Genomic DNA, 23,461 nt, shown 5'->3' on the forward strand with positions numbered 1-23,461 from the left:
GACCGAGCAGAAGGAGACAGTCTGCAAACCTCGGATCATCAGTGGACATACAGTGAGATCGGGACTTTGGAGGAAGAGCCGAACGCAGACCACTTTCTCCAGAGCACATGTAAGATTTCATTTTGAAATTCAAGCTATTTTTTGTTGTTGATTGAATTGAGACAGTGCGTCCACTTGATCTCCGTTTTTTGGTCGTTTTGAACTTTTTACGCGCTCCAAACGGGTTTCGGATGAGAATTTACAAACGAATGTTGCTGAGTTCTATCTCGAATAAATTGCTCGTTGTAATTTAAGCAGCATTTTTTACTTATTTACTTTGGATTTTGGTCTTTGGCGGCAGCTAAATTGCAGCATCTCCACGGAAGATGTCCAACGATACCCTCCGCGCTCTGCGTAATTACACATTGATATTTGTCTTTCCTCTGTCAGAATAGTAAATCGAGAAGTTTTTCAGAGATCATTGTTCTAAACGTTCTTAATGTCAAATCGGTTTTGTTTCTTTCAAGCGATTGGTAAAGGAATCAAAGATCTGTATTGTTAAAACCTTTACTAGTCTGGGAAAACGCACATTTCCACAAGTATATTTATTCCTTGTTTAAGTGGAACACCTTAAAGCTCGATGCGTTTAAAAATGAGCCAACAGAGCTGCAGTATCTACGAAGTGTGATAGAATATTTAGCCCGGGACCGAGCCGAGTCGTGCGTAATTACGCATTGGATTATTTTCTGCGTTCAAAGATCAGCGCCATCGAGGAAGTTTGAATCTTTTCCAAACGGCTCCTCGTGTCTAAACCACTCTTACTTTCTGCTGCAGAACAAATAATCAGTTGTTTTACGACCTGACTGTTGTAAAATAATCTGATAATGTATAAAAGCCACAGGGTTCGTGGGGAGAGGATAGTGTGCAATCTTCTTTCCATCGATTGAAAGGACCTGGAATCTCCATCGTGTTCAGGTTGGAGGGAGAATAACCAGTCAACGTTTCCACCCTCAGGTGTAAAGCGATGTTACAACGGACCGGCCCCCAGCTGCTTCTCCTAATAGCCCTATGCAGTGTGTTGTACTCCCGGACCCTGAGTCTGCCATACACATCCATGAGGTGAGGGCAAACCTGTGTTCTTTCTACTACAGAAAAAAACATCTAGCACTTTATAAACAAACGTGTGGATGGATGGCTTTTTATTTGCTTGTTGTTATCACTAATGTCAGAAATAGCTGATTTTTAAATGTGTATCTTTATTCTCATGAAGTCAAGTTGATGCCAAAGCATTTTACTTTCTCTACGCTGTCTATAATCTATTTAAAAATATGTAAAATAGATTTTTAATACAGGTAATAGCCTGTTCTTGTATCTAATTATTAAATAAACTTGCTAAGACTTTACATGTAATCAGTAGAATGAGATGATTAAGTAGAAACGTCTCCTGCGTGAAAAACAGAACTTCCTTTTAGTGCGATTATAAACCAGGACATCCACAGAACTGGAGTCGGTGCGCGTCCATTCTGCATTTGCAGCTGTTGTAATCCATCGAATGTGCTCAGACTTTAATGCAGCTACTGTCCTGTGATGCTGTACAGACCGACGAGACACGCAGACGGTCTGTTCACCAGCGGATACAGCAAGCTCCTGGGGCAGCTCTCAGCGCGGAGGTACCTGGAGTCTCTGATCGGGAAGCGGGTCAGGTAGGTGACCTTCCCCGGCCGCAGAGCTCCGGAGGGCGGAGGGAGACACGGGCAGGCAGGGGGACTAGGCTGGATGTAGCTTGGGAGTCGAGCGTAAAAGCAAAACCTCGAGTTGGGTTTATTTATTTATTGGCTGATTTTTGACTTTAAACGCTACATCAGATTTTTTAAGTTAATCATGTTTGGAATATTTGGATATTATCAATTTCCATGTCTAAACTTCATACACAGTTTGACCTGACAAACCCGGAGTAAGAACATTTAGAGGCCAAAGGCTTCAGAGATAATTTCAGATCCATGAAGCCAATGTTCAGCCTCCTCCCCTAATAAACTGATGACGTCAATCTGAATGCATACTGCTGAATGCATGTGGAGTTTGACTTGGTGGGTAATTGTTATGGGAACAAAATGCACAATTATTTATAAAAGTATAGTTTACACAGTGATAAATACGAGGTAATTGTTGTGGAAAACATGAAGAGGTGAAGGTATACTTTTTTTTTGTATAGCCCATATTCAGAAATACCAATTTGCTTCATAGGGTTTAATAATCTGTACAAGGTGCAGAATCCTCCGTCCTTAACCTTCCTCCCGGAGTTAAGAAAGAATTTTACCAGGGTTAAAAAAAATCCAAAACATTCAAAAATTTGCTTGATGAACTGTCACAAAGTTCTTGAAAAAACATAAAAAATCTGATTTGATTCCACAAATTTCATCAACAACATTTTTTGTTACTGTACTGTGTTTGATTAAAAAACACATTTAGAAACTTTTAAATCTGTCTTTCCAAAATAATGAAAATGTAAGTTTAGCTGTAGGAAAGAGGTGAAGTTATATCTTTACTGTTTAGTGTCAGACAGAGAGGACCTGACATTTACAATGAAAGGACCCGACCTGCTTGATGATGCATTTTGTAATCGACCAAACATTTTAAAGGTTAATTTATGCCATTAATGCGTCATTACATGTTTTTTTATACTGCCAGGAGGGACACACACACACACAAACACACACACACACACAAACACGATGAATCAGATCCTGATCTGCACTGACTTTGTCGCCCTCTGACCTGCGGTGACACTCATACCTTCACTCTTCTCTTTCCTCCTCCTGATCTCTCCTCTGTGCAGTGACGAGCTGATGGAGGAGCCAGTCAAGCGTCACTCAGACGCCATCTTTACAGACAACTACAGCCGCTTCCGCAAACAGATGGCCGTCAAGAAATACCTGAACTCAGTCTTAACGGGGAAGAGAAGGTACGAGTCCTCCTGAGACCTTTATCTGTGAAATGTGGTATCATTCAGTCACCTTTTGATGACTAGGTGAATAACTATCACCTTCAAGTGTATGATAGATCAGGCATCACCTGAAGTTACTGACAACACCATAACTTTGCCTAAAAATATCATTCTAAATCATTAGAAACCTGTGCAAAGCTTATCAGATATGGTAAATTATCTGTCTTCATTTATTTGGTATATATAAGAAAGAATGAAGGTAAATCACCCCTTATTGCGAAAGAAATGCTCGTTGGATATAACAATTCTGCAGAAAATGCAGATAAACAATACATTCAAATTTATGTTTGAGTGATTTAAGCCTGTGAGGCATTTCTTTTTGTATTGATTGTTTGAGATCCTTTTCAAAGTTTTGCTTCAAGTAAAATAATGTGGAACAAATGTGTTCGTCTGCACACAGCCTGGAAGAGCCTGGAGCCAGCGACGCAGAAGAGTCCAGGGACGAACCCAACACCTTCCAAGAGAGCTACGACGACATCAATGTAGATCACCTCCTAAACAACTTTCAACTGGTGGGGGCTGACACACACACACACACACACACACACACACACACACACACACACACACACACACACACACACACACACACACACACACACACACACACACACACACACTTATACACTTGTACAATAGAAGCGTGCACCTCTTTGATATATTGAAACATTCCTTAAACCTAATTATAACTTTAAAACCGAATACAATGTCTTAACTGTTCTTTAGAGAAGTCACAGAAAAACCTTCACATTCATCCCATGTCCTAATATTAAATTGAGATTGTCGGTTGTTCCACATGAATAACGTCTCTTCTTCTCTCTCCTGTCTTTTCCCTGCAGCCACTTTGAGGAGGGGCCTGCGTTGAATACCTCAGCTCATCCTCATGAAACCGCCCATTCCAAAAAAAGAACACCGTGTTAATCCAAAGGACAGTCAAAGTCAAATGAACCAACGATGATGTGTTTCTCTATCTATCCATCCACACTGTACATGTTTACACTGTATATACACAGTATATATATACACACAATACTAATCACTCAAGATTTATGGCTCAGCGAGTTTTTTTGGGGCCGAACTGAGCAACATGTGTGTCCACGAACAGTTTGGTCACTCAGCGTTTGAAGATGGCGTCCGGGGACAGTTAACATGAACAGCAGGACCACATTTTACTTTGTTTCTCAGATCAACGTTGTTCCATTGACTTTCAATGGAAACCTTTGTGCCCTGATAGCTTTTGTAAGGAATCACCGTCTTGTTAAAACCGAGGGGGAATCTGTCCCGTTAACTTTCAGTCAAACATTTGAATGTCAGTAGAGCAGCATTTAGTTCTGATAGTTCACCTTTACTATTGTTTTTCAGTGGATCTATTGTTCCCTTTCTTTTTATGTTCGACCAACATTTGTTTAAATAGGAAAAGATATTTAATTCATAGGAATTATCGTGCATGAAAGTTCCCTTAACTTTCAATGGAGAACATGTCCAGTTGCTCCTCGATGGGACACTGACACCATGAGCTTTCAAAATGAATTATTGACTCCAACTGAAGCACGGCCCCATAACTTTTAATAGAAGTATAGTTACATAAAACATGAATGTAATATTGGTCACTTTTTGGTCAGATTATTGTTGCACTATAAACTTTTAATGGAAAAAGTTCCTGAGAGTAATTTTAATGGAATAAGGTTCCAATAAACTTGAGTGAAATTTGTTTGACCTGTTGAAGTTTAATTTGTAATGACTTGTCAATATTTACAATGAATTTTGGGCGAGCACTTGTCCAATTAATATTTAATGAATACTTGTACAATTCTATTTTATTGGAATAGCTGCTTTGCAACCGATTGTACCGCTGACTGAAACGGATACACGGCCCAATTTACTCTTAATATGATAATAAGACTTTTTTATTATCCACTAAGCACTAAAAATCTTCAGTACCTTTCATATCTGTCACCTTATTTTCAAGATAAGTGTTGTTTAATTAATTTTCAATGGTGATTAAGTGAAAATTTTCAAAAATTTTCACTTACATTTAATCGAATAGATTTGAGTAAATTTAACCTATTGACATTTGACCTGTTGAATGTCAATGGAACATTTATTTCATCTATTTTCAGGGCACTGATCGAAAACATCTGTCCAATTAACTTTAAATAGAACATCTGTTCGATTGGGTTCTGATTAATCTCCCGCCATCGAATTGTTCCATAAACTTTCAATACAGCACCATTACTTTTGAGTCAAATTTCAAACTTATAACCATCTACATATACAATGATTACAACGGAGCATTTGATTGATGCATTGGTATTTTAAAAAAAATGTTTAAAATGTTATGTACTATGACACACAGGGCAATTAAATGGGACATCTGTCATGTTAAATGTTCCATTCATTTTCAATGGTGCAATCATGATCTAAATGCTGAGTTGGTTGTGTTAGAGGATCCAAATGTGGTTATTTGTTTTTCAAAAATAGATACAAGAGGAAGGAGGACACATTTTCAATGCATATAATCACTTTATACTATCCACTATGTAGAGCAAAGAAGTTATAACTGTGCATAGACCTGCCTGTAGCGCATATAGTGATGTACACCACTCACCAAATAAAAGATGTTGGTTTATTTTTCAAAGCTGAGTTGTTTTGTCTGGCTGATTGTTTGACGGTTTATGTCGGCGCCTGACAGTTTCCAAAATATCAAAAGGAAACAAATTACCTTCACTTGTTGACGTTATATTCAGTGACACTGAGATGAAAACATCTGGGTCCATGCTGAATGCGTTACTTTGGCCTTAAAATAACTCGTTCAATTTCAGAAACTGAGTCCGACCTCTCAGCAGCTTTCTCAGGGCTCGGAAAAGCAGGTTTGAGATCTACAGGAAAGTTTGGTTTGAATATCTCTTTCGGAATGATCCATATATCACATTCAAATAGACAACGTGAGCAGCCAAAAGTGACACAAATATTCTCATAGAAACAAAAAGAAAACAACTTCAAGGCAAAGTATTATCAATGGGAGCAGCCCGTATTCTTTTACAAACAGTTTCCTCATTTGTTTTTCTGATGGAGGCTTTTTCCAATTCAGACACATGATGAGTGTGTCTGAATCTGATGGATTCGCTGGAGCGGTTGTGGAGCTGGAAGCATCAGAGCGATCCACTGAACTTTAGGACTCAGACTTCTCTTCATTTGAAAGGAAATTGATTGCTGTGGGTGTTTAGTCTTGAAACTAAAGGTCTCCTGATGGCTGAAGGGATCCTTGTTTCTTTGATTCCCTTTGTTTAGACATTCGATAAAATGTTCATTGAGGGAAAATAGGAATGGAGAAGGATAAGTGAGCCAGAACACTTCAGCACCATGGACAGCGACACTCAGTCGTGTATTGACATGGTTTGAACAAAGACATTTATGGTTTTGAAACACTTGCTCAAAGATCTGCTCCAGTTTTCAGTTTTAAAAGCAGTTTTTATTCATAAGGACTTTTTGAAATATTTCCAGAACCGAGACCAGACCATCATTTGAGTCATGTTCACTTAAAACAACAGTTGCCCATTGTTTTAGAAGCTGTAATCAATCGCCTTTAATAAAAACAAATGACTGTATAAAATTCAAACTTGTGTTATGACTAGTTTTGTCTTTCTATGGGATCAGTACAGTAATAGGTTTAAGAGGATTTGCTTAAAAACTATTGAAACAAAACTGTACGATTAGAACATGAATATTAACATTAAACCAACATTAACGCCTTCATTGTAGCCTCCAGAATACATTTCCTGTTGCATCTTTTCAATCTGATTCAGCCAGTTTTCACGGTTTTAGACGGTTGTGAGGTTGTTTAAAGGTCTGAATGTTGAAATGCTTTCAGTCGTGACGTCACGCTTCGCACCATTAGCAGATTTCTCTGTCCGACCACGGAGAGTTTCCACAGCTCTGCTCTGTGGTGGCTCCGCTAAGAGGAGGCAGGTGATGGAAGAGGATAAGGTGTGAATGGACTGTTTGTGTTCACTGTCGTCATTAAAAAGGGTTTTTTCTTATTTTCTCTCTTTAATATAAATCTGACCATCCTGAAAGAACCAGAGCAGCCTGTCATCTTGTGATGATTTAACCTCATTGGACCTCACCTACTAATCTGCCAAATTCAGACCACACTCTGTAACATGTGTCCTGTTGGCTGCTCCCTGTCCGAATTAGTGACAGGCTGGTTATTCATCCTATACATCACACATTTGTAATAATATTATCATTATATGCAGCTCATGAACACAAGGTGGAGCTTCTTAAATATGAGAAAAGTGGGAAATATGTGGGTTACAGTTTCTCTTGCAAAGTCTTATCGATGATCCCCCTCATTCTCCCCATGCAATCACGGCAGGTAGGAATCAAAAGCAAGTGGAATGTGAATTTAAGAAAAGTTAAATACACATATTCATATGTATAGGATTATCTCAAGATTATCTAATAATTAAATAATTGACCATTTTATTAACTTAATTCAAATCTTATGTTAATCCACTTTATATGCACCAAAATTATATGCAGGCTCATATTTAAATGATGAATATAAACTAGTGGATTGTAAAACAACGTACACAGTAACTTAGGTTAATTCAGACTCAGGCTACAGATGAACCCGTTATATTCTCAGTTGTTGTTGCTGTCGTCAGGCATTTTTTTCCGCAGTGATAAGAGCAAACGCAAAACAGCTTTCCAATCCTCTTTCCTCCAAACAAATACTTTCCAGTGTTAACTTAATTGCTCGCTCTCCCTGCTGTGACTCACTTTGTTTACAAGTGTCAAAATGGCAGCGGATATTTGACTCATAAATGTCATAAGCAATGTTCTGCAGGGCTGCACCGGGACCAGCCCGTCCTATGATTAGAAGCAAATGTGTCAGTCTGCGAGGATGACACATTTAAAGGAATGTGCTGATTCAGCATAAATTCGCTTTCAATCAGAACCGTTCGTGTGGTAAAATAGAATAAAATCATTTTTTGCATGTTTATTAAGGCGGAGGAACGTTTGGGCTAAAAAAATGTGATCCTTCATTTTGAAGAAATCCCCCTTTAGTTTCAGAAACTCATTATATTATATAATTACAGACAAATAGTGTTGCCACATCCTGTCCTGAATTTAAAGATGGCAAAACAAAAGTACAGTCATACATTATAATAGCAGGTCATAACATGATTAAACCTTATATGTTCAAAGACCATGAGTTATTATCACATGTGTGTGTCTGTGTCTGTGTGAGTCTTTGTGTGTGCACATTTAATTGACTGTTCCAGAGTGAGGCAGATAGATGTGTCGTCTGGTCAACGTGTGTGTGTGTTTGTGTGTGTGTGTGTGTGTGTGTGTGTGTGTCCAGGACATTTGTGTGATTACAGCCTGTTTTGTGGAGCGGCTTCATTCATTAACTCTCATCACTGCTCGGATCTTAATGGACCAAACGGAGTAAAAATAGAGAAAGTGCTGCAGCCTTTTATCACCATAGGCTGTGTGTGTGTGTTTGTGTGTGTGTGTGTGTGTGTGTGTGTGTGTGTGTGTGTGTGTGTGTGTGTGTGTGTGTGTGTGTGTGTGTGTGTGTGTGTGTGTGTGTGTGTGTGAATCTAGGCTCTGTATCCTTTATATTGGTTATGACAACGTTGCCTAATCACCGAAAACAAATTCTACCAAAATGAACAAAACGATCTCGTAGGAATATTTTGACTTGTATGTCCATGCTTATGTTCCTTCAGCACTTTGTTGACTTCAGGGAATAATCAGAAACAGAACCCCCCCCCCACAGTGACCACAGCCGCTCCCAGTTATGTTGCCTGAGCTTCACCATGGTTTGGATTGTGGATACCGGCCCCAGCCTGTGGTTGTGATCTACAGGTGACAGAAAAACACATGAAAGACCATCTTCGTCCCAAACAGCCGATAATAAACTTCATGTTATCTCAGACGACTTGATTCACTTCCTGCACCCCCCCCCCCCCCCTGCCTCCTCTTTCCTTGGGCACAAATGAGCTATTTGTGCAAAATAAACAGAAAAAGTGTGATCTTCAAATGCTGAGCAGATCAAATGCAAAGAGCGTCGACAGAATCAGCGATGACGGGAATTTACAAAGATTTTCCCTTTTTCCCGGTAAAATGTTTATGCAAGTTGCTCAACGACACAGGAGGTGTCATTGTTCCAGGCTCCATTGTTGCACCAATTTGTTAACACACACACAGAGTGAGACGTGGAAGCCCTTTTACAATTAGCAGCCGGTCTGGCTGTGTGTCGCTGCAGCAGCCGATCAATAAATCTGCCAGATAAATGATCCTGAGTCTCTGAGGGAGTGAAAGGCCACAGCACAGATTAATCAGCCGCCGCCGCCGCCACAGTGACATCAGCGGCTCTGACGTGTTGCAAAATAGTCCATTTAGTTCCATCACCGTGACACTTTCTCACATGTTGTCGGTGGAAACCTGCTGCTCTTCACGCTTTCACATCAACACATGTATCATATGCGTTGTTTTTTTAAAGCCGACAAAACAGTCTGGTTCGACCTTATGACGTAAGTGCTTTAAAATGACCTATGTTCTTATTTGACACTTTGCAAATACAAGTGAATAAATCTACTGAATGGACGAAGAGGAGGTTTGTATCCAGGATTTTAAATGTAGCTGCTGTGGATGAAAACAAGACTATGTGAAAACAAGGGGCATCTTTATTATATGATTCAATTACATCAGTAATTATGTTACCGTTCCTCCCTGGATGACAATAGAAATCTAACATAGCTGGTTGTTTTCTACTTCTGCTTCATGATCATGCACCAGGAGCTAATGCCAAATTGTTCATATTTCAAATTCAGCAGAAGACATTAACATGGGTTAAGCTTGTGAACTTGTAAAATGAGCTGCTCTGGTTTATAAAATGTTTGAAAATAATTACATTAAACAAGACAATGGAGAGCGATGAACCAGAAAGAAGAAATAAATTATAGACCCGGACAAATGTCTGTGATTCATCACTCACATATCAGCATTTCAGTTTGCATTATGCGTCTATATCCCCTATTATATTTCTAACAAACAATTCAGGTGGAAAAAACGTGAAGAAATATATTTTCCTTAATTAAAGTTCTATATATTAGGTTGTATTCTGTATTTATATAGCTATTTATAATAAATGTTATAAACTGTAAACTGTTTTATTGTGACTGTGACTGCAGAGCAGCATATTAAACATATTAAAGTAAGCTAACCTAAGTGCATTTCATTATGTGCCCTGTCCCAACTAGTAAACACAGGAAACTGGAAAGTATTTCACTTTCTGTGGCGCTGTAACAAGCAGCCACAGCAGCCAGCGGGAGGCATCAGGCCTTTCTGTGTTAACTCTACACACTGTACTGAAATCTGAGTGTTTTCCTTAGATCATTCCAAGTCACAGGACATCCGGCTGAACAGGGATCATTCCCACGCAGCAGCTGACACACGCACAAGAGTTGACGGATGTTTACATGTGTCATCACAAGCACAAGACACCAAAGAGCAGCTCAGCCACAGGAGGGACAGGCGGGAGACAAATGGGTCACGCTGCAAATGTCAGAGGTAACAGTGGAATGTCAGTGATGCTATTCGCAGCTTCTTCACTCCCCTAAACAAGTGATGACTGTTCTTTTAAGGGGAAAGTGGCAGAGGCCATTTTTTATCCTAACAGGAATTTCCCAAAAGCTGGTGAGTGTTTTAAATTCTTCCTGAAGACAAATTCAGATGTGTCAGAACCTCAGGAGGTGCAGCTCACAGGGCTTCACACCAGAGTGTCACAACCTTTAAGAAATAAGGATATAACTTAAAAAACCTTTAAGGTTTTTACAATGATTTACTGTAAGAAAAGTTGCAGGTGTCTCCTATAATCTGCTAGTGAAACATTAAAACTGTTTTCAGTGTCGCATTTCTTTCTCAAAACACAAAAGTTCCCTTGAATTGAATCAAGCTGCAGCTCATTGTACTCACTCAGAGATCTGTATTGGATTTGTTTCATCATCCCATGGAAATGTCCAAAATATTTGAATTCAACATTACGATCTACAGTCTTTATAAATACAATTTAATTTGAAGAATCTATATCTGGAGGAATTTATTGATCTTACCACGAGACAGAGACAGGATAGAACAACTCAAACTTTTATAAATAAAGCTTAATATTGCTTAACTATTGCTTAATATGGATTATATGATGGGTCTCAAAATGAAAGTAGTTCAGACGGTAAATAAAAATCAGCAAAGTTGAGATATTAAAAAAGTCATCAGCAATTAAATGGAAATAAAAAGTAAACCAGGTAAAATGTATATATATTATATGTTGATACATGCGATATTCAATATACGATGTGATGAATAATAATTCATGACTTACTTCAGGAAGTAAACGCACTGCAACTACTGTACTTAATGATACATTTCTAAAATATTCTATGCACTTGTTTGTACATTACATACAAATGTTTTGAACTTTAGTTATCATGAGCTGATGGTATCTCAGATTCTATATATGACTGAGGCTGAAAGAGAAACTGGCTCTTATCTGATTTAATCTCCCGTGATGTTGATGGCTTTTCTCTGTGGCTGCAATTAAACTGTTATCGGTCAAAACCTGATCAACGCTGCCATCTAGTGAAATAAATGAGGAGACCTGGGCTGAAAAGGTCTCTCTACAGGACAGACACATAGATAATAAAAGTAGCAAATAACTTAGTTTCAATTCAAATTAAAACAGTTGAATAATAGACATTTAAAACATAACTCTTTTACTTTAAGAGTAGAGATATCAAGTTTTAGATGTCTGGGAAAACTAATAGGCCATTTTAAATATTATATTCAGCGTTATATGGTGAAATTGTTTTTAAATTTTATATTAGCACACCATGAGGTTGTGTAAAGCCAAAATATTTACACACATACACTTGTGTGTATTGATTTCTATACTCAAGGTATTGGTTAGGGAATGAAATTAAAACTGCAGAGCAGATGTCCTTGCAGATTTAGAATGTGCAGAATCAGATCTGTCAAACTGGGCTAAGTCTAAAAATGTTTCTAATGTTTTTAATGAATCAGTCAAGCTATAAACTTCAAATATACGCTTGTCTCTATTTTTGGTGCTGGAAAATGTTAACATTAGTGAAAAATTATTACCAGCTAATCACCTTTTCATGGTAAAATAAAACCCATATCTGCCTTAATATCTGGTTTCGGCTCTTAAATAAATACAGAAAACAGGGAAACTGTTAAAATTTTATGAAAGATCTATTTACAGAAAAGATTTCCTTACATTTATTTAAAAGAAAATATATATACACATACAAAGCGATCTAAAAGTGACAATACAATACATTTACATAAGTTTCAATTTAAAACATGATTAAAATGTTACAATAGTAAGCATATCAAGCTACATTTCTTTATTTTTTGGCATCAGATTTGTTTGTCGCTCACAGACGACCACAGCTTTAGCCAGATGACACTTTTCTGGTTGATTATCCCAGTTGTCTTGTAAACAAGTGCTTCACTCAGTGGATTCAGTTGTGTAGAGCCACGGCTCTGAGTAATACTATATGGTGCTTGTACAGAAGCCACTTCCAGGCTCCCAGGCTGTACTTGAGTCAGCCCCTCCACATTTAAAACGGTCCGTGAATAAAAACTCAATAAACCTGTCACAGGCGTCTGACGTTCCTCTTGCTGCGAGCGCTACCCGGTAGGACCGGGGTCGCCCTAGAGGTGAAGGAGTGGGACCTGGACTCCACCGTCCGGCAGGGCGTCGAGCCGTGGAAAGTCTCTTGGCAGCAGGTGCAGAAGTCAAAGAGACAGTTGAGACGTGTGCACGTTGCCCGCTGCATCTCTGGCGAGTGTGTCGCTGGTGAACCGCAGCGCTTACAGCAGCGCAGAGACTCGTGCTGCTTCAGGCTCCTGGCGGCCTGGACAGAGGAACGAGAACATGTGTTAGGGCTGGAAAATGTACACGGCTGTATTCCCCATGGCTTGAAATGTATTGTTCTTACAACTGTATTTAAAAGCTATAGCCAACCAAAGCTATTACGCCAACCTTTATACCAGGTTATCAATTAACAGATCAATAGGAAAGTGATCAGCAGCCACTCAAGTAGTTTTTCAATTAAAAAAAAACACAATGCTCCCCAGCTCTTAACTTTATCTGCTGCAATTCCTCTTCTTCTATTACAATGAAGTGAATATATCTGGGTTACGTGTTAGATATCAAATCTTAAAACCAAGAAATAAAGTACATTCAATCAATTAAAACAATCAATTCTAGTCCCTGATATCCAAACGCACCTTGGTGAATTCTGTGAAGCGTGTGCCTTGGGAATGGGGCGTGCTGCCCTTTTGAGGGGGGGTGATCCGCCTGTGGACCCTGCTGCTTGTGGAGGACGAGGAGGATGATACCGTGCTGTTGGCCCGGGTCTGAATGCAGGACAGCACCACCCTGGACACCCCGATGTCCCTCGTCAGACCAGAGTCATTATGTCCCAAGGAGCTCATTGACTCCTGCAAAAAGAATTAAAAAAAATATAAGAAATACATTCATGCAACCAAAAGTTGGATATACTGTCGTGTAACTCCATGTCTTGTTTCAAAATATGAGTTTTCATTCATGATGACCACTGGTACAAAAATAACTCAGTCCTGTACAACCTGTGGGGGAGAGGCAGTGGACTAGTGGCAGAAACTTGGACTATGGGCAGAAGAGGTCTCTGGTTCGTCTCTGGTTGTACTCCACGGAGAAACAACAATAAACTAACCTGGATTGATCTGTCCAAAAATCCAAGAGGATTCTCCCTACCCTGTCTAGTGCCCCTGAGCAAGGCACCTTACTCTCCCAACATCTGCTCCCTGGGTGCCGTACATGGCTGCCCACTGCTCTGTGTGTCCTGCACCAGATGGGTTAAAAGCAGAGGTTAAATTTCCCTCCTTGCATGAGTGTGCTTGTGCATGTCTGTGCATGTGTTTGGGACAAATAAATGTATCTTAATCTTATCTTAATCTTAATCTATATTTCTTGAATTTGAGCAGCCGTGTGTGTTGTCTGTGATTCCTCACCCTGAGCGACTCCTCAGCCTGCAGACACCTGTTCGTAGCACTGGTGTCCTCACCAATGATTCTCCTCCACGTCCTGCTCACTCTCTTACAGCTGCAGGGTCAGAAAGGGTAAAGATGTGATGAATATGGACAAGAAAACAAGTGTGATATAGAGTACCTGAGCAGTTTCTGGCAAGTATTATTATTGAGTCAAGTGTTTTCTATCGTACCTAATGAGGTCCATGTCATCCAGCAGGGCCAGGATGTCGCTCAGGATACTTCTCATGTTCCTGGACAGCAGATTTGCAAACATGTCGACGTACTCCCGTCCCATCTTGCCTCCGATCACCCGATCCAAGAGATGCTCCTCGGCCACCTTAGTGACGATGCTCCAGTCGTACCTGAAATACAGGAAAACCACTGTCATTCCCCTGTTTGCTTCCCTGACAGCTACACAGTGAAACTGCCTCAGGTGCAGTGCGAGTCGGCTGTTGTGGATTCTGAAAGGTTTTATAGGAATTTGTACATTCCAATGTAAATGATTCAATGAACAGCTGGAAATACATTTGAGGCCCAAGCTAAAATACTTTAGGGTGTAAATCTACCTCTTATTCTTCCGGTAGTTCTTGGCGAGCTCTTCACACACAGCCCGCTGGAACTTCAGTATGGGCAGGTTGGGGTCACTGTGACTATCGCAGGGTGTGGACGACAGTATTCTTCTCCTGGGACGATCCACAGGAGTGGAAGCTGCCACCACGACCACCCTGTGACCTGCTTTACATTTGTCGGGGGAGCTGTTGGGTGATATCGTCCTCTCCTGGTGCGTTGCAGAGAGCAGCAGTGGAGCTCTGCTTCTCCCCTGGCTGTGGTCGTCCTCCTCCTCCCCGTGGTGCTCATCGATCTGGCTGTTGTGCAGGGACAGGTACCCGCTGTCCTCCAGGCCCTCGTCCAGGGTCCGGTCTTGCTCCCGGCTGCTGCTGTTCTCCTTGTTGTGGACCGGCCGGGTGTCGTTGTTGAGAGAGAACAACAGCCTGGTCACTGCTGCAGGTTGGAACTGGGGTTTGATGGGGACCAGCTCTTTCACTGGGGAAGCTTTGACATGTGGCACCTTGGCCACGACAGCAGCCAGATTCTCAGCACTCTTCTCCATGTTGCAGACTCTGGTGCTGTCGTAGCGAGGACACTTCATTTTGGCTTTGGGGGGGGGGGAAACCTGCAGGACGTGTGGAGATTCCTGGATGAAGGAGACAGGGGGGGGGGTGTTAGACCTCTGACAACATGGCTCCTCACATTGCAAAGCTTACTTAGCTCCCCTCTAGCACCAAAGCTAGCTATAAAACAGGTAGAAACCCACACTGAGACCACACGTACACATCTGGACTTCATCTTGAATGTCCGGTTGAACTGTGGACGAGCTCACACACTCTGCCGCCAGATCTATAACCAGATCTATAACCAGACAAACGAAGGGTTTTGGCGCGGCGGTGTAGATTTGGCGGAAAGTTATGAGCGGTGAAGTTGAATGTGCGGGAGACAGGAAGCCAGAATCCTTTAAAATCATTAGTCAGTGTTTCCGACATTAGCTTCTTCTTGTAATAAGAGCAAATGATGGTTTACGGGACAAAGCTCGGATGCACGAAGCGTCGGATAGTAGCCTCCATTTTCGCGCGTACATTAGTTTGCAATAGGAAGCGAGCAAACTTCACTAGCTTTACTACTTTTTTAGCTTAACTCACAGTGTCAGTGGTAAAAATGTCGTTAACCTACTAACAGTTTACGTTGGTGTGGTAAGTAGACAGTCAGTTCCCTGGAGCTAGTAGCGCTAAGCTAGCCAAGCACAGTCACTCCCGCTCGCGACCGTCGCCCACAGCCCGGTTAGTGTGGAGCCTTTCCGGGGAAGTGTGAGCTGTGTGTCGGGTGGTCTCACCGTGAACTGGGGGTCGTGATCCGGTGTAAAGCCGAGCTGTTCTCCCGGAGATGTGACCCGATACTCCGCCGCTGAACTGAGGAATCCGCCAGTCGCTGCTGGGCATTTGAAATCCGTGCGTAAAAACGCGCCAGCCAATTACAGCGCAGCGGGGTTCGGCCCTTTAAAGGATCGACCAATGGGAGCCGGGGTTGGAGGACGTTGGAAGTGACGTCGGCGCGCTATGAGACGTAGTCCCATAGATATCTATGCGTAGTCCCGCCATGTTTTTTCCCACCATATATAAAACCATAGATATGTACACATATATATATATATATGTCGCTATATATGTCTGTGTATAAAACCTTTAAATCCGGAAGTGACGAATCTTAAACACTTTAGGTTTTATAAGTAAAATGTTGAGGAACTGAATATTAAAATAGGAAACTGTTTCAACTATTGTTTCGGTAACAAATAAAAAGAGATGCTATTTTTTTATTATATACATGATATTGACAGCAAAATACTTTTATCATTATCGCTCAAAAGCTTAATAGTATCTTCATAGTTCAATTCAATTCATATTTTTATATTTTTAATATTACATTAAAGTATTGCATGTTATTTATTACTCACTGATGCCTATTTTTAATCTTGCTGCTGTAATACAGCAAATTGCCTCATTGTGGGGCTAATACATTATCTTATCTTGTCTTAAAATATTACATTCACCAATGCAGATGAACTAAAAAAGAAACACAGACACAGACGAATGGAAAAAGCAATGAAAAATGGAGAAACTTGTATAGAATAAAATATATTCCATAAGGTTCTTTGCCACATGACATGACGTATCTAAAGGTGACAGGGTCTTTTCTGTCTCGGCTCCTAGCCTGTGGGAACCGTCTTCACTTAGTTGTGAAAAATGCAGAGTCCATCAACAGTTTAAAGAAGTTTGTTTACAAAAACTATTTCCTAAGTATTTTAACTTGGTCAAGTCCTGATGGTTCCTTTGTTTTTGCAATCTGTGAAGATTAAGTTCTTCTATTGTTTGTGTTTTATTCTGTGATTTCCTGTTTTCATCTTAATGTTTGTTTTAAACATGCAGCACCTTGTAACTCTGATTTTGAAAGGTGCTTTATATATAACATTTACTTAATTACTTACTTATCTACTGTCTCTAAAGTTCTTTTGAAAATACTTCCTCATCCTTCTCAGTTGGGGACATGGATTCAGTGTCAACGTTTTATTGCATTGATAAGGTTACAATTAGCACTAACTACTCATGACTTTATTTTCCTTTACATTGTGCAAAAATGGTTTATGTAATTCAATGTTTAAACTGTTACGCATTGCATATTCTCCCCTGAGGCTAAGAGGTACAGTATGTGTAAATAGAAAATGTGTATAATCCTTCGTAGTTCTGTTTCAGGTTATTTTGGACAAAAACTCTCATTGAAACTAAAATGTTCCTTAAGAACATTATTTAATGTTGTACCAGTGACTGGGATTTAAGCAAAGCAAACTCAAAAAGAGGAGACCGAGCTGAATTCTCGTCTGTCAGTAATCCTGCTGTTTGTGGGAAGCAAATGCTAAAAGGCCTGTGAGACACAGGACCGTTTAGTTCACACCTCTGCCCGGAATGTGGGACTCTTTCATTGAAACCTGACAGGGGGCAGTTGGGGGATGTGGTAGTTTGGTTAAGTTCACATTAGCATGTCTGTTTCAATTTAAACTTCTCACTATTGCATGCATTTTATTGTCGTAAATGGGCAAAGAGGCCACGGAAGAAATCCCTGCTCAACACATAACCAGGATCTAATAGGGTGCTTTTTGATATTTGTGTTCAATGCCAAATAAGAGGGAGACAAGGAAGTGAAACTGTAGAGGAGATTACAAAACTATCCGAAGTCAGTGACAGACAGAGACACGGAGACACAGAACGTGTGAAGCTGGGTTTATTTTCATGGGGGGGTTGACACCTTCTCAGCATACTGCATTATTCTAATGAAATGCTTCCAGGAACGACCCTTGTTTAAATTCAATGTCCAATTTACACATCCACGGAGTCATTTTAGTTACAACTTCAGAGCAGGACGGGCACAGCAGGCCACTGACAGCTCGACACTTACTGTGTATTTTATGTGCAAATATCCATCAGCAAAACTGAATATCCACTGAGGCCTTGAGTCCTGCATCTCTCCCTTATCCAGACACCTCGTCTTTTACAGTAGCTCTAAGTTAATGTTATACTTCTGACATTCTTGCATATGCTTGAGTTTTTATTGAAATACCAGTTGATCCCTTTTAATATATAGTTGCTTTTGCAGAAGAGTGGGATTTAAAACCAATGCAAACACATATATAAAACAGGGAGTTGTGGATTTACAAAGTAAGCAATCTAAGTTAGGGTATTATATTGTTTTCTTTATGTTGTATCAAATCCCCATTTATTTATTTCACTCTCCAAGTGTGAGTGCTGTGAGTAGACAGGCACATGGACTGAATTAATAAAGGACGAGACTTATCCTATTATAGGGAAACTGGACATTATCAGAAACTGTAGGAGTTACATACCTCCAGTAGATGACAGTAATGCAACACCGTGGATACAAGCTGCCGTTTAACCCCAGAGACGAAGAAGAAGAAGATCCAATATGGCTGCGCCCTTACGTGAGGTGGTGAAGGAGCAATACTTCTAACAACAACCCTCGTTAGTGACTCGTTTAATAACCTTTCAGACATTCGTGACAGGAAACAGGTTCGTCTTAGTCACCGCGATGTTTCCGATGACAGGGAAAACGTGAGAGAGGCGTTCTACAGTTTTTTATCTGAACTTGAAGGTCTCATTAGATGACGAGGAAACTGTCAGTGAAGTGTTCGTCCCAAGTCTAATGTAAAATCCATTGTTCAATAGCAACAAGCTAATTTACATCTGTTTCTCTGAGTTTCAAGTTTTCACTTATTGTTGTTTTTTGCGATGTGAATCTCACCAAATATGAAATTTCATTAAAATATAGTTGGTAGAACCTGGACATGTTTCTGTCTGGTTACAGTCAATCTTCAGTCTGAATCAGCTCGTGCGATGGCTTTCAGAAGAGCTGTGACCCTCTTTCTCACAGGAAGTGAGTGCGTCTTCAATAGGTTGCAACATCCTTTTCAAAAATCACCAAACATCCTCAGCCAAACTGTTGGATTCCATCACCACCGATGCAGTGGTGCCAGAGCTGTTCACACCGGTGCACCGCTGCTGGGGGCCAGGTTGCTGTCGGTGGACGAGCTGTTCGCCCGCATGTCTCTGCAGGAGTACCTGAAGAGGATGGAGGCGGAGTACAGTGAGTGTCTGACAGTCGTGAACCACAGTGCGATGGAGGAGCGGTGCAGCGAGGAGGAGCTGAGCGCCAAGAGGAGCAGAGTGTCACTGCTGGCTCCTCTCGTCCAGTGCATCAGGGAGCTGGACACCAAACACAAAGAGATCACAGAGACGGAGGCGCTGCTGAGAGGTGAGACTGCTCTGCTGCCCCCCCACACAGGGACAGTTCACAGATTGAATGAAGGTAGTGGGTGGAATACGACTTAACCACACATTGCTTCAAACTGTCTCAATCTGTACTTAATTCAAGGCTGGGGTTAACAATGTCAGATAGGAAGCACACAGACAATCTACCTACACAGTAAATTTAGTTCCCGTCTGAACTACCAATGTCAATATTAGTCATTAAGGAAAGGAGTAAAGGAAAGGTGCAATCACAAACCTTTTAATTACCGCCCAGGTTAGGTTTCAGGCACAGCCCTTTCTTCCACAGCAAAATGTAAGCACTACTGTTGCTACAGTTTTCAGAAATCATTGATAAACAGCCTTAATCCCTGTGTTTTGCAATTGTATATTGCAACATTGACTAGATTGGAATCATTCAAGTTAAATTAAAGAAAAACAACTTACGGTTGCTATGAAGTAGTTCAGTACAATCAGAGATATGAAAGGCTTGGATGTAAACATTTGGGTAATTTTTGACAATTTACGTTTTCGTTTCTCTTGAAAGATGAAGACCCTGAACTTCAAGAGCTGGCGGAGATGGAAAGAGACGGCTGCTTGCAAGATATTCAAGACCTTAGACAAAAGGTAGAAGTGAGACGTTTCAGATCAGTGACATCTTAAACAAAGATGGTCATTATCACATGTAAAGTCATTAACTAACTGAAGATGTTTCCATTTGCTGCTTCACCAATCAGATCCTGGATCTGTTGATCCCTGAGGAGGAGGCTGATCTGAGTGACCTCATACTGGAGGTCACAGCTGGTGTTGGGGGTCAGGAAGCCATGCTGTTCACTAATGAGGTGTGGAATTAATTATAAGTACCTGAATAGTAAATACATAACAAAGAAGAAGCACATTTACCCAAAGAAAAAACAATAAATACATATTAAAACAAGTTGGACAAAAATACAAATGCGGTTTTGGTCATGACCCTACGCACAGAAACATCATATGATTTTCCACCATCAGTAGAAACATTAGAATGAGACTCATCATTAAAATCAATATAAAAAATCCTAACACATTCTGTGTATTTGCCTGATGACTGGTCTCTTCTCCTCTGAAGGTGTTTGACATGTACCACGGCTTTGCCCAGCACCATGGCTGGTCCTTTGACGTCCTGGAGCACATGACCAGCGAGATAGGTCAGTGGTCAGCTCAATCCAAGCATAACAAACAGTTCCAGGGACACAACACTCCAAGATATGGTTAGGCAAACAAAAACAAGTTGAATAAATAAAAGCTAATATCAGCAATATCCCCAGTGATCCCCGCTATCATGAATTAGTGACTAACATTCCAGTATTGGTGTGCTTTACTCTCCTCACCCAGGTGGACTACGTCACGCCTCGGCCAGTATCAGCGGCCCCGAGAGCTACAAGAGATTGAAGTTCGAAGGTGGAGTCCACCGAGTGCAGAGGGTTCCCAAGACTGAGAAACAGAGTCGAATGCACACCAGCACCATGACTGTGGCTGTCCTCCCCCAACCCACAAAGGTACTGTTGAACAGGATGGATGGATGGCACAGAAAAAAATCTGTAGTTTTCTTACAGGAATCATTGCAGTGAAAAAGTGATGGATCATTAAGGTAGAAAAAGTTATTTTGTTGAGATGAGAGTATTTCTTATTTTTGGGCAGCTATTGCTTGTCCTTTGTTAGTCAATCAGAAACAATCTACAAAAATACGTAAGAGTCCTATTTTGGGTTTAATTTGGGGAAGTTTACCTCATTTGTTATAAAAGAATGCCTGTTTTAACAATTCCTTCCTTTCTCATTAGTGTTTTAACACTTATTTACAATGCAGCCAGGTGGATGAGAGTTGAACTATTCTGCTTCTGCAAATTTAGACGCACATAAATAATTGTTTACGTGTTCTTTTCAGATCTCTTTCACAATAAATCCGAAGGACCTGCGGATAGATACTATGAGGGCCAGTGGAGCTGGAGGCCAAAGCGTCAACACCACAGACAGTGCAGTCAGAATAGTTCATCTGCCGACAGGTAACACAACTTGTATTGGAATAGTTATAATGTTGTTGGACTTTTGTCTTCATACACATACGAATGTTCCCCAATTAATCCCCTGACACGTGAAGCAATGATGCTGTTAATAAATGCATTTCATAGAACTTGGAAACGTCAAGCTTTGATTGATCCCCACCCACTTCCATCCAGCGAATACAAAAGTATTTCATGTAAATTTTAAAAACCAACCCAACAAAACTGTATTCATGTTGGAGAAAACAGGTTCTCAGGACCTTTTGCAGTGACTAATTTGTAAATGTAAATTAAGTGGCCACACGAGAACAGTTGTCATGTGTGTGTTTTATCAGGCGTGGTCGCAGAGTGTCAGCAGGAACGATCCCAGCTGAAGAACAAGGAGAAAGCCATGAAGGCCCTGAGAGCAAAGCTGTACAGCAGGAAGCTGGAGGAGGTGACCAGCAAACGCTACAACCAGCGCAAAGTACAGGTGAAGACAGTGGAATACTTATAATGGCGTTTAAATATAATGTTAAATGACTGATTAATGATGCTGTAATGTTGCAAGAAGGAGACATGAGTCGAAATCTTCACCTGGTGCTGAAATTTAGTTTTAAGGATGGTGTCATCATATACCATTGAAATAAAATGTAATTAACCAGCGGAACAAATATATGAAGACATTGTAAAAAGCAATGTTGTGTCTTGTCTGCTAAAAAGTGGTGTATATAATAATCCGTCTAAAAGAAAAGACAGCAAAGCAAAAACAAAGCATTGAAGAAATAAAAACACAATGTCAACAAATGGACCAAACAGTTGTTGATAGTTTTCTCTTCCTCCAGATTGGCACCAAAGGCCGATCGGAGAAGATCCGGACCTACAACTTCGCCCAGGACCGAATCACAGACCACCGGATCGGCATGACCGTGCACGATGTCAAGAGCTTCCTGTTGGGAGAGGAGCTGCTGGACGAGATGAACTATTCGCTGCATGAGTTCTCCAACCAGGAGACGCTCATGGAACTGCTGGGAGAAAACGATCAGGGGGGTTCATGAGTTTATCTCAGAGGAAAAGGGATTTTGAAGAGAGGTTTCTACATAAATACAATATATGATATATTGTAGGTCTTTGTTGATGTGTTCATCAAATTCTACTGTGGAAACCACAAGGAAAAGGACCAAGATGGGGACCAAGTCTCAATGCTTCTGCTTCTGCCCATCCAGAGTTAGAAATATGGTGATTTTCTTTTATACACATGGATAAGCGGAAGCCATTTATACTTATTTATTTAAACACACCTATAAGTGGCAAATTAAGTGACTGCACTATGGAGTGGCTTGGCACATGCTCCCCTGAGAACTTCTGAAGTAGTTCATGTTGTTTTTTTATGTCACAATAAATATTTCCTCAATATTTGGTGGAAGGATGTATTATGGGTCAGGAAAAACCCATTAAAAAGGAGGTCACATTTTCAGCCATGTGCATTTGTTTGTAGAAACAACAACAGATGTCCACAAAACTTGGACTTGGAATGATGCCGTTTTGGGGTCAGGGAAGAATCAAGAGACTCGCATAAAGGACGACTCACTAAATTCTCTTGATTTCTCAGAGAATAATTGATGGATCTCGATGCGAAAAAACATGTTTATGGGACTGACATCTATCAGCAATTTGGTTCAGAACCAAATAATATACAGCTCTGTGAATTAAAATGTGATATCACATAGGGGGTATCTGCTTAGTAGGGTACTTACTTGCTATCAAATACTTCATTAAACAAGTTATGTTTTGTTGTGTACCTTTAAGTTGATAAGAATAAAAGTGAAATGCTTTTCATTTGAAAAAGTTGTTTTTTTCACTCATCTTCCTCCATTCTTATCGTCATATTACTGCTTTTATGTGTTAATAAACAGTTTTCATGTGACATATCTATAATTATTAATTTAATTTGAAAACCACCTTGTTTCCGAACACCTAAACGT

The 23,461-nt window shown here is 40.4% G+C and overlaps 3 protein-coding genes across 3 annotated transcripts; 2 read left to right on the forward strand and 1 right to left on the reverse strand.

Annotated features, from left to right (window-relative positions):
• The first annotated feature begins 1,000 nt into the window (after positions 1 to 1,000).
• vip (vasoactive intestinal peptide) lies at positions 1,001 to 3,831 on the forward strand. Its single transcript, XM_061087753.1, has 5 exons — positions 1,001 to 1,098; positions 1,578 to 1,682; positions 2,816 to 2,941; positions 3,384 to 3,495; positions 3,823 to 3,831. Exons 1-5 carry the CDS (start codon positions 1,004 to 1,006, stop codon positions 3,829 to 3,831), a joined length of 447 nt encoding a protein of 148 aa, XP_060943736.1. The 5' UTR covers positions 1,001 to 1,003.
• An 8,832-nt stretch (positions 3,832 to 12,663) lies between these two features.
• On the reverse strand, positions 12,664 to 15,242 carry fbxo5 (F-box protein 5). Its single transcript, XM_061087735.1, has 5 exons — positions 14,659 to 15,242; positions 14,284 to 14,454; positions 14,075 to 14,165; positions 13,310 to 13,522; positions 12,664 to 12,933 (listed from the first exon to the last, which is right to left on the reverse strand). The coding sequence occupies exons 1-5, from the start codon at positions 15,240 to 15,242 to the stop codon at positions 12,673 to 12,675; spliced, it is 1,320 nt and encodes a 439-aa protein (XP_060943718.1). The 3' UTR covers positions 12,664 to 12,672.
• A 3,365-nt stretch (positions 15,243 to 18,607) lies between these two features.
• mtrf1l (mitochondrial translational release factor 1-like) lies at positions 18,608 to 23,254 on the forward strand. The gene is made up of 9 exons (XM_061087485.1): positions 18,608 to 18,675; positions 19,019 to 19,465; positions 20,006 to 20,085; positions 20,196 to 20,300; positions 20,567 to 20,645; positions 20,833 to 20,996; positions 21,383 to 21,500; positions 21,833 to 21,969; positions 22,322 to 23,254. Exons 2-9 carry the CDS (start codon positions 19,048 to 19,050, stop codon positions 22,532 to 22,534), a joined length of 1,314 nt encoding a protein of 437 aa, XP_060943468.1. The 5' UTR covers positions 18,608 to 18,675; positions 19,019 to 19,047; the 3' UTR covers positions 22,535 to 23,254.
• The last annotated feature ends 207 nt before the right edge of the window (positions 23,255 to 23,461 follow it).

Source organism: Limanda limanda, chromosome 15, assembly GCF_963576545.1.
Source record: "Limanda limanda chromosome 15, fLimLim1.1, whole genome shotgun sequence".
Taxonomy (NCBI): Eukaryota; Metazoa; Chordata; class Actinopteri; order Pleuronectiformes; family Pleuronectidae; genus Limanda; species Limanda limanda.